The 12,196-nt window shown below is 40.0% G+C and overlaps 1 protein-coding gene across 8 annotated transcripts in view; it reads left to right on the forward strand.

Annotated features, from left to right (window-relative positions):
• arhgap23a (Rho GTPase activating protein 23a) overlaps window positions 1-12,196 on the forward strand; it is a 174,560-nt gene that overhangs the window by 152,904 nt on the left and 9,460 nt on the right. For all 8 annotated transcript variants that reach the window (XM_060902026.1, XM_060902027.1, XM_060902023.1 and 5 more), the window contains 3 exons: window positions 7,802-7,891; window positions 11,040-11,165; window positions 11,287-11,328. In XM_060902026.1, coding sequence (XP_060758009.1) covers window positions 7,802-7,891; window positions 11,040-11,165; window positions 11,287-11,328 — 258 coding nt within the window. The remainder of the gene's footprint in view (window positions 1-7,801; window positions 7,892-11,039; window positions 11,166-11,286; window positions 11,329-12,196) is intronic.

Consider the following 12,196-nt stretch of genomic DNA (forward strand, 5'->3'; position numbering starts at 1 on the left):
CTAATTTCACCTTCAAATTAACTGCTAATCCTAGAGGTTCACATACTTTTGCCACTCACAGATCTGTAACGCTGGATCATTTCCCTCAATAAATAAATGATCAAGTGTAATATTTTTGTCTCATTTGTTTAACTGGGTTCTCTTTATCTACTTTTAGGACTTGTGTGAAAATCTGATGATGTTTTAGATCATTTTTATGCAGAAATATAGAAAATTCTAAAGGGTTCACAAACTTTCAAGCACCACTATATATAAGACTTTATTTTCAGAAGGTTAATTAACCAGTTTAGCTCACACTAATCTGCTTTTTTGGGTTTCTAGTAAAACTAAACCACAGTATTAAAAAACTAAAATCAAAAATGTATCAGTTAAAAAGTTCCAAAGATAACTATTAACTAGATCAGTCCAAACACCTACCAATCTAGAAACCTAGTAACTTAATACCAGTGTTGTAGTCGAGTCACTAAACCTCGAGTCTGAGTCCAGTCTCGAGTCCCCAGTGTTCAAGTCCGAGTCAAGTCCAAGTCATTAAAAAAATTGAGTCGAGTCCACTATTGATCCGAGTCGAGTCCGAGAACAAGGCTCCATCCGCACCATTTGACGGTGGCTGTTTTAGCACCATTAACGTTAGTTTGTTCCTGAACATGACGTACGAACAGGTGAATGTGCTTCTCTTTATCAGGGAGCGTGAAGTATTGTGTCAGAGATGATTGGGAGACGGATGTAAGTGCAGAAGGTGTGTTTATTAATACAAGTGAAGACAGGTAAACAATCCAGAACGGCAGGCAAAATTGTGAAACGGTGAAACAGGCAAAAGGTTGAGCGAGACACAAACAGGCTATCGTAGACTCAGCAGAATCAAAGACGAGAAATAAGAAATCAGGAAACCCAACAAGGAAATAAGGCTCTGTAATGTGTCAGCAATGCAGCTCAATACTTCGCAAAGTAAGTGCATTTTCACAGTTCTTATATACAGTAGGTGTGCTGATTGTGCCTTAATCCTGTGCAGGTGTGAGTAGTTTACGGTGCACGTGAGAGTCCGCTTGGCGTGCACTTTGTCCGGAGCATGCCTGAGAGTCTATCTGATGCACGTGCCAAGGCACGCAGATGTGACACTCTTGCATGAAATTAGTACACAATTAATGTAGATATAAATATCTTATGCCAAATTATTATGGCATGTTACAAAAAATAAAGAAAAAATCAGAGTCCTCGTCTCCAATTTACAAGTCCGAATGCAGTTAATGCACAAGTCCAAGTCCGAGTCATCAGTGCTCAAGTCCAAGTCAAGTCACAAGTCCTTAAAATTAGGGCACGAGTCGGACTCGAGTACTACTAGCCTGCTTAATAATAATGTTGATTTTAAATATTTTGATCAAAAGACTCCAGTACAAACTGTGAAAATAATACACAAACAAACAAACAAACAAACAAAAAATTCACATACGGTAGTTCAGATGTTTCCACAAGACACTGCACATAATATGTGAAGTTTTTAATCAGGGTTTAGCGTATTTGTTGCAGGAAGTGTTCATATATAAGCTGTTTGAACTTGTTGAGGTTGGTGGTCGTGATCCTGATTCTTGATGGGATGTTACTGGAGGTTGTTGGTCCAACGTAAGCCAGTGATCATCTTCTGAAGTCTAGATGAGCAGGAGGAACCCAAAGATCGTTAGTTGTCGTGCTTCTTGTTGCGCATTGTGATGCTGCAGATTATTATAATAATCTAAATCTAAATCTGTTACATGTAGATACAGAACTAACTAGTCACTTTCCAGTCATCTTCTATGTATTCATTACCCAAGTCTCCCTCCCATTTAAGGGCAATATTGGGGAGCTCATACACATCTGACGCAGTAAGTCGGGAATAAAAGGCTGACACAAAGTGTTCTGTAGTTCTGCGTTCCAAGAGAAATCTTTCTGGATCGTTAGGAGGTAGTCTAGTAGGGGAAAAATTTGTTAGGGAAGCTATAAAATGCCTAATTTGTAAATAACCAAAAAAACGTGTCTTGGGGACATCATAGAATTCTAGTATCTGCTGGGAAGACATTAGGGTGTTATCTTTGAACAAGTCTGCAAATACATGAATCCCATTTTCTCGCCAAGCAGAGAACATAGAGGACCCAGTGCCTGCTGGGAAATCAGGGTTATGAGGAATGGGAGATAATAAAGATTTAACATTCTTTCTCCCTAAAAACGTAACTATATCGCGTCACACTCTGACACTATTGTAAATGATAGGATTAAGTTTTACCTCAGATTTAATGTTAACTATGTCACAGGTAACCAGGCTCCATGGACAATGCGGGAAACACGTCCAATAGTCAACACATGCCTTGTTCCTAACATATGTTTGAAGCCATAACCAAAGATGCCGAGCATGGCAAGCCCAGTTGTAGAAAATCAAATTAGGTACAGAAAGGCCGCCCGTATCTGTAGGCAGTTGTAACAGTTTAAACCTTTGTCTGGGCTTCTTGCCTTGCCAAATAAACTTTGAGACTGCCTTTTCCAAGTCCCTGTTGACTTTCTTTGTTACGGTAGATATATAGGAAACATCTGCAAGGGGTATAATAGACAGGGAAGGGCATTCATTTTGATTAGACTAATTCGACCAAACAATGACAATGGTAGATTATGCCATCGCTCAAGATCTGTCTTGACTGCTGCGCACACGGGCAAAATTAAGTTTCCACAACTCCCTCAAATCTGGAGAAATCGTAACTCCCAACACGGGCGATTGCTCTAAGACAGCGAGGGAGGCTCAGCCTCCTCTAAAAATGACAAACATCATGTAGGATGAATTGCGCTAGGCTTATGTTATAGCCGACCTTATAACATTGCTATTTCAGATCCAGAATCATAGAAATATATGTGCTCAACCCAACTACAATGTGAAATCATTTCCTTATAACTTTAATGTGTGCGTGAGTTTTTCCCCCTCGTGACAGCGCGATGCAGCCCAGCCTCAGTGGACTTCAATGGCATTTGGGAGCTATGCGCTTTTCAATCTCAAAATGCAAGACAGTTATTGGACAAATACTGCGAAAATGCCCGCCTACGGACTCCCAGCCTCACATGGGAGGGACATGGCAGTTTCCGCGAGGAGACTGGTGATTGGTGAAAGCGGCCGGATATTTTCTTTGATTGACAGCTTGTTTCAACTATAGACAGGCAGCGGTGAATTTCAGTTCAGTCCCATGCGGATTCGCAAGTGCTGTGGTGTATTGTAAGAGATCAGCTTACATTTCGATTTCATTCATTACATACGGTTTCTACCAGCTTTTTTAGTTTGTATATATTTTCATTGTAAATAAAGTGTAAATATAGTGTTGTCAAGTTTGCTATCTTAGTTCCAGAAATTTTGTTTATTTGAGTGACTGAACTTGAACTTGAGGGGGCTAGTCAGCTAGCAAGAAAGCTGCGCACGGATGCCAAGCATTGCTGATTTAATTTTGGCGAAGCCATTTGCCAGTCTTCCTTTCGAGGAAAAAATTAAAATTAAAGAGCAGGGTAGACCAACGCCTCAAATTGACTTGGTGAAAAAGGTAGGGAATAATACTCGTTCCTTTCAGCTCTCCTGGTACGAGAAAGTGAATTGGCTAACAGCAAGTGACCCACATCAACAACAGTAAATAGGCTACTTTAGTAATATGTCATGGATGGACCAAAAATATAGAATCTATTTAAAATGTTTATGCTGGAGTATATTATATTGGAATATATATTTTTCTGGATATGAATTAAACACAGCTACAATTTGGAAAACATTTTTAAACAAAAACACAGCCGAGAACATTTCACACTACAGACCTGGATTAAAAGTGAAGGGTTATCAAAATTGTCAATAAAACATTTCTCAGTCAAAATAAGTAAAATATAGGGAAAGTGTCATTGAATGAAATGTGTGGCACCCAGCTCTACTGCTGAGGTTCCTGACAAAGAGCTGCTTTCAATAATGATCAATTTTTAAACAACATGCCACAATTTTAAAATATAAAATGTTAAAATATACCCCCCCAACACCACCATCATGTATATTGGACAGTAGGCTAATGGGCCAAAAGAACCTGTTATTTCACAGTTTGTGACGCTGCCAACAATCAGCCAGATCAGAAGCAAGAGTATGGGCAAAATTGATGTTTTTTCTTTTAAAATCTGGAAATATCGTAACCGACCAGCCTCCCCTGTTTGAAAGACTACCAGCCGCCACTGACTCCCAAGTATGTAAAACCAGAAACTGACCATCTAAAAGGCAAGGCCGGATTAACTATATGGGCCTGCGGCACAGTGCCCAGGGGCACTAACCACTCACAGCCAGTGGGGGGGCGCCACATGACAGAAACTTTAAAAATATTTTTCCTGAATGTTTGTACACTTAAAATGGTTATACACTTGACGTTGTTAAATAGCCATATATAATTCATTATGAACACTAATTTCATAAGAACAACAACAATAATCATAATTCTGAGCAAGAGTGGCCTATGTGACCATTAACCCCCCTTTCCTCAACCTGTCAGTTGAGCCAGTCCACCTATGGTGAAATGTATCAATTTTTTAAAAACCGCGGTAGAAATGAAAAATGGACAGACATCAATTGAGTGGTTGTGTGAAGAGAAAATTAAAAAAAGAGAAAGACTCCAGGCGTGTAGCTGCAATTAAAAATGTTCCAGTGTTAGATCGTTTTTTTATAAAAACATCGACAACTGCTGTCACTACCAGCGCTGAAGCCGAAGCTAGTGAAATCAGCGATGCTAGTGAGGGAGATGGCCCTGCTAGCACTAGCAGGGGAGATGCTACAACCACAGCCAGTGTTAGCCAAGGGGTCGGCGACGACGAGGATCCCCTTGAGGAAGATGGGAGCGAGGGAGACCCCGGGGAGGAGGATATGTGCGAAGCCACTTTAAGCCACATACTCTTTGAATTGATACACATATGTACATTGTACATCTGAATATGCCGTACTGGATGTTATTTGAATTTATATTTCGAATTGAGACATTTGAATATGTTGCCTAGATCGATGCTATTTTAATTGATACACATTTTGAATTGACACATTTGAATATGCTGTATTGTATATAGATGGATGCTGTTTAAATTGCTGATGCTGTTTGAATTGATACACATTTTGAATTGAGACATTTTAATATGGATAGAATAGAGTATGGATGCTTTGAAGGTTTTTATTGAGACATACAAATATATGCTGCTCATTTTTGAATAAGACATTTCAATATGCCTACATGCATATCGTTGGTTGTTTTCAGTGAATTTGATGGGCTGATGTAGCCCACTTAATAAATTTTCAATAAATTTACTATTTTTGACAGCAAAGGGCAAGGTTTGTGAGTGTGTGCAGGAGGTTACTGAACGCGTGCGCGCAGGGTGGTGGTGGTGGTAGTGGGGGGGGCACTTGAGGTATAGTGCCCAGGGGCACCGCATTGGCTTAATACGGCAGTGCTAAAAGGGAAATCATCCAAAACATCAGAGGTATTCAAGGGCCCAAGAGGCATGGCTTCTCATCTCATCTCATTATCTCTAGCCGCTTTATCCTGTTCTACAGGGTCGGAGGCAAGCTGGAGCCTATCCCAGCTGACTAGGGGCGAAAGGCGGGGTACACCCTGGACAAGTTGCCAGGTCATCACAGGGCTGACACATAGACACAGACAACCATTCACACTCACATTCACACCTACGGTCAATTTAGAGTCACCAGTTAACCTAACCTGCATGTCTTTGGACTGTGGGGGAAACCGGAGCACCCAGAGGAAACCCACGCGGACAACATGCAAACTCCACACAGAAAGGCCCTCGCCGGCCACGGGGCTCGAACCCGGACCTTCTTGCTGTGAGGCGACAGCGCTAACCACTACACCACTGTGCCGCCGCATGGCTTCTGATTTATCAAAATTTAATTTTATATCCAGATATGGTGCTGAATTCATTTAATATGCTCATAACAGCTGGGATGGACGACTTACCGTAGGGGATGTTACAAACAAGATGATGTCATCAGCGTACAGGGCAATTTTATGCTCCCTGGTACCCAGCTCAATTCCTCTCACATCAGCATGCAACCGTATAAGCTCTGCTAGTGGTTCCAAAGCAAAAAGTAAAGGACTAAGTGGGCATCCCTGACGAACACCTCTAGCCACTGAGAAACACTCAGACCGAAGGCCATTGGTTATGACCGCAGCTTAAGGAGAGTGATGTATAGTTCTAGTCCATTTAAGAAAGTCACCCCCCAAGCCAAATCTCTGCATTATATCAAATAAGTAGTTCCATTCGACTCAGTCGAAGAAGTAGACTGTGTTTATAATGTAAGGAATAAAACACTTTGGGGTGTGCTGCTATGGGAAAATAAGAACAACAGAATGGTACAACATGGCTTTGTTGATGATTTGATATAACAGTATGTCCTTGAGGGTGTTTTTTAGCTCACACGGCTATAGGCTGATGAGTTATTGTCATCACGTGGCGTCCGTCGTCTGTCTGTCCGTCCACAATTCACAAAAATCCCAACTCCTCCCTGAGTTTTCCATGGATTTTGATTCTGATTGCTTTGTTTGGAAAATCTAATCAATCTGCACAAAAGTTACTCCCTGGTAGACCCCGAAGCCGTTTGTTTTCAGGATAATGGCTGGCTGATGAAATTATTGGCTGGCTAGCTGACTCAGCCAAAACCTTAATGGCTGCTGCAGCCACCAAAATGTTTATGGCTACAAATGGCTGATACTGGACGTCACTGTGTGGCATATATCCGGGCGAACGGATCAAACAAATGGGGGGAATAAATAGCAAATTACCACAGGTCCCCTGGTCTCTTACTTCATTGTAAATATAAATCTAGCAAGATTGTAGTTCAATGCTAATAATAAGCTAATCTGGATTGTTCGAGGAAGGCATCTAGCTATCTACTCTCACTAGCAATGACCAGTGAAGGACTGGCAGCTATCTTACTATGATGAAAGTAGAGTGGTGGAGTACTTTTTTTTTTATCAATCTTGAAGTATGTGAAACAAACAAACAAACAAAAAAAATACCTTTACACTTTCCCTCAGCAGCGGCAAAGAATGCAGCCATCTCGTCGATATCGGAGTCGATTGATGCTCTGGGTGGGTTCCCGGGTTCCCCAGTGTATCGTGGTAACGGTGTGAGGGGCGGGAAGCCAGACAGGTAGTCACAACGGCAAGCTTGTGGTGGCTCTCTGTGCTGTGATATCAGTTCTAAATCTCTACAGTGTATGCCTATACGTCTCTATTGTGTTACTACTAGTGTGTACAGTTGGTCATGTTTGTGTCACTTTTCTTGTAGCTCATGATGTGGATAAACCCATTATTTGATGTACACAATTCTTAGTGGCTCAGCCAAATTTTATTAGATAGCGGCTCAAATTGGCTTACAAAATTATTGGCTGACGGCGGCTCAAATTCTAAATGGCGGTTTTAGCGGCGCCTGGCGGCGGCTTCGGGGTCTACTCCCTGGTTTTGTGATTTCTCATTACCAAGTCGCTAATCAGGCCGATTAACGAACTTTCAGGAAAATCGTGACTCCTCCCTGAGTTTTCAATGGATTTTGATTCTGATTGTTTTGTTTGGAAGATCAAATTGTTCTAATTGTTCTCACGAAGAGCAACTTAGCTAATTATAAACGAGTCTGGTTTCTCACGGTATGGCCGTGTGAGCTACTGCGTCACTGACGCTCTGGTTTTATTTCTCTCATACCACTGCAATTTGCGTAATGACTTTCACTTCATATTTTCCTTTCACTTTGTCTCTCTCTCTCTCTCTCTCTGCAGATCCATGATTTGCCAGATCATTACTTCCACACTCTGAAGTTTCTAATTGGTCATCTAAAGACTGTAGCCAATCACTCGGAGAAAAATAAGGTCAGTTCTATGTAACATACTGTGAATATGTGTGTATGTATTATGCCTACGCCCGCCATACATCATCTCTTCAAGAATGGTGCCAAAATAGCTTTTTAGAAATGAATGTAAGTAAGACTAAAGAACTTGTCATTCAAAATGATAAGGACCTGTTCTCTCCAATAATCATCAAGGGACAGACAGTGGAAGTTGTGAATGATTTTAAATATCTTGGTACTTTTATAGACAGTAAACTCATTTTTCAAGAAAACACAGATTTTATTTTTAAAAAGTGCTCACAACGTCTTTACCTACTCCGTAGACTCAAAAACTTTGGTGTGAACAAGGACATCCTACAAACAGTGTATAAAAACCTTGTTGAAAGCATTCTATCATTTAATATGATCATGTGGTATGGTAACTTGAACATGCAGAGAAAAAATAAGCTACAGAGAATAGTGAATATGGCCACAGAGATAATAGGAAAGCCACAAAAGCGCTTAAGTATAATGTATGATGAACAGATTTCAAACAAAACCAGGAAAATCATAAATGACCCTTCCCACCCGCTCCACTGTGAATTCGAGCTTCTACCCTCCGGGAGGTGTTTTAGAGTGCCCAACGCTAATAAGAACATCTTTAAAAACTCCTTCGTCCCAAAAGGAATAAGGGCGATAAATAATACAGGGATTTTTACTTAATTCACCCCAGTCCTTTTTACTGGTCTGATTACTTATTTATTATTATATTTATGATATTTATTACTTTTCAGCTATTTCATTCTTTTAAACACTCTTTTGAGTGCTAATGTATTTTTATAATAATTTAGTTTTCTCTTCTTCTGTTTTTACAAAATACAGTGCTTGAATGCTTGATTTATGTATTGTGATTTTAATGTTTAATTGTTTAAATGTCTGTGGTGAAACTGAAGACAAATTTCCACATTGTGGACAATAAAGTATTCGTATATGTATATAAATATATACACAGTACTGTGAAAAAGTCTTCGGCCCCCTTTTTTTTCATACAAACCGTTATAGAATTCTATTTTATAACTTTTACATTATCGAGTCGGTACAAAAACATTTTCGAGTCCAAACGTTCATTTTCCAGCACAAAATTAAATGTTACAGAAAAAAAAGTTTGTATCTGAGCAGCATATTACATAAGAGAGCACTTTTCAGATTAAAAAAGAAAACATAATGAAGGCAACTGGGTTTTGGTGCAAAATGAAGACTCGAGTGTGAATCAAAGTGTCCAGAAGAACTGGGGCTGGTTCTGAAAGATGCTCAGTAAAACCTACAGCTCCTTTCCACATAAAACTACACTATTTTTTTTTTTAAAGCAAAGGGTCGTCTCACACCAAATATCGACTTTGTTTCATTTATTATGGCTTACTGATTACTGTTTATAGTATTTTTTAAAATGTTGAAACTAGTGCTGTCAAGCGATTAAAATATTTAATCGCGATTAATGTCGTGACTGTCATAGTTAACTCGCGATTAATCGCAATTTAATCGCACATTTTTGTCACATGAAAAACCATTGCAATTCTCTTATCAGCATAAAAAAGTGAATGGGCTTGCTTTGTATTGCAAAGCATAACACGTCTTGACACAGCCACTGCAAAGTGAAACCTAAGCCGAGCACCGGGGCTGGCAAAAGAACCATGAGTGAAGTGATCTACTGCTTGAGTTAGTCTACAACTCTAATCAGAGAGACAGGTTACACAGTGACGGTAGGCTTGACATGCTTGATTATAATATAAAGTACACTATTATATTAACTTTAAGTTGTTCGTTGATAAATATTGCATTGAATCTGATCTTTACTGTTTCAGCTCACTTAACACATTTTGTACTTTTACACTTTCTGCCTGTTGATGCGTCGGGCTGTCCAATCAGAGGCGGCCAAATTTGCATATTACAGGAAGGATTTCTGGGATAGCATTGAGTTTACAGTTCAGAGGGATCTGGCTTCTTTAGACGCTGTCTTCTTAAAACTGAATAAATATTTAAAAAGAGCCAAATGAGCCAGTGTTTTGAACGGCTCTTTTCAAAGAACGGATCACAAAGATGCGGATCCCATCAAAGAGCCATAAATCCCATCTCTACTAGTGCGCCCTGCCCGCGCTGGTTCTTTGGGGGGGGGGAGGGCAGAGGACTCTGGCTGTGCCGGGCGTGGCATTACAGTCTAGCTGCTATCGTTTTTCTAAGCAAAGTCTCTGTTCCAAGTTCCTGGCAGTTTCAAAAGCTTATGAAAAACCTACATCATGTCACAGAGCGTTAATCTCGCGATAAAAAAATTATCGCCGTTAAAATTGAGTCAAGTTAACGCGTTAATAACGCGACATTTTTGACCGCACTAGTTGAAACATTTCATTTCATTATTTTTAAGACATTTTTGGTCTACAGCATCGCTTTATATGTGCCGGAGAGTTTTGCACAGGACTGTGTATATTGCTTGTGGTGCCAGAGTGTGCGTTATTAATCCTCTATTAAACTCTCGAGTTTTTCAACCGGATCTCTGTTCACCACGTGTAGTGTATGTGTGATTACGACAGACAAGACATTTTGTGGTGTCCATGCACCATCAGGCAAAAAACTGAAGCTCTTCTGTGTCGATGCTGATAACACAGAAGCACAAATTTTCCCTTCTGAAATAATAATCCCATCTCCAAAAATGCGTCATACAGATTTAATATTTCAGTTAGAAATACCTCTGAATGAAGAATTCATGAATACATTATACAAATGTGTACATAAATGTTCATCAATGCCCCGACACCTGCCCTTAGACTTCTGTTACATACAAGTTTCATGTATACAGCGGGGTTTTTATTTTTTTTTAAAGCTCTTTCTCATGAGATTCACTCTAAGGCTTTAAGCTTTAGTCTGTGAGTTCCAGTCCCAGCACCATCGAGCTAGCACTGTTTTGTCCTTGAACGAGGCCCTTAACCTTAAACTGCTCATTTGTATCCAGTTTAAATTATAGGTTATGAATGAAATGAATAAATTAATAAAATACAATACAGATGGTGTAGAGATTAGGTGACAAAATACTGGAGTGTGTGGTTGTTTTTTTCACTTCATTATATTGGGGTTCAAATTTGGTTTATTTATACTGTATTTGTGTAAGAGCGTTAAATTAAAGGTGTGTGTGTGTGTAGATGGAACCTCGTAACTTGGCACTAGTGTTCGGACCCACTCTTGTGAGAACGTCGGAGGACAACATGACAGACATGGTCACCCACATGCCTGACCGCTACAAAATCGTCGAGTCTCTCATCCAACATGTAAAGCTTTCTCATGCTAAACACCACGACGAAACAAACTGTCATTATTTCACTTTCACACTTTGAATTCTAAAGTAAAATTAATTTTCCATTTCTTTTTTCTCTCTCACTGCTTATGCAGTATGCCTGGTTCTTCAGCGAGGAACACGACCAGGATGAAAAGGTACGTTACAGCTGAAATCATAGCCATGATTATTTCAACAAGCGTGCCTCGTCAAAAGTTAATTAGTGCAATTTTTTGCCTTCTTAATGTGTTTTAGATCAAATAGTAAATAATAAAAATACAGTAAATAACCCTATTCAACACCACATCTGTAGTAATCCATATGTCAAGAACCGCTGAAGTAAGTAAAGAGAAACAACATCCATCATTACTTTAAGACATGACGTGACTTTTAATTCATGAAAATAAAGAAAAAACGTTGAATTAGAAGGCGTGTCCAAACTTTTGACTGATATACACAGTAATCAGATCTTTTAAATGCTAAACATAATCACAATTAGACGCAAATGTGTTAATAATAGATACAAATAATGCTGGCGGCACGGTGGTGTAGTGGTTAGCGCTGTTGCCTCACAGCAAGAAGGTCCGGGTTCGAGCCCCATGGCCGGCGAGGGCCTTTCTGTGCGGAGTTTGCATGTTGTCCGCGTGGGTTTCCTCCGGGTGCTCCGGTTTCCCCCACAGTCCAAAGACATGCAGGTTAGGTTAACTGGTGACTCTAAATTGACCGTAGGTGTGAATGTGAGTGTGAATGGTTGTCTGTGTCTATGTGTCAGCCCTGTGATGACCTGGCGACTTGTCCAGGGTGTACCCCGCCTTTCGCCCGTAGTCAGCTGGGATAGGCTCCAGCTTGCCTGCGACCCTGTAGAACAGGATAAAGCGGCTAGAGATAATGAGATGAATGAGATTGTTACAAAGCACTGAGACTCAAGATTCGTTCAGTAAATAACAGTGCAAGAATATAAACCTGTGGTTTGAACTTCAGTCAGTACGGTTATAGAAAATTAATCAACACCGTCTGATTTGAGAA

The sequence above is a fragment of the Neoarius graeffei genome, chromosome 20 (assembly GCF_027579695.1).
Source record: "Neoarius graeffei isolate fNeoGra1 chromosome 20, fNeoGra1.pri, whole genome shotgun sequence".
Lineage (NCBI taxonomy): Eukaryota > Metazoa > Chordata > Actinopteri > Siluriformes > Ariidae > Neoarius > Neoarius graeffei.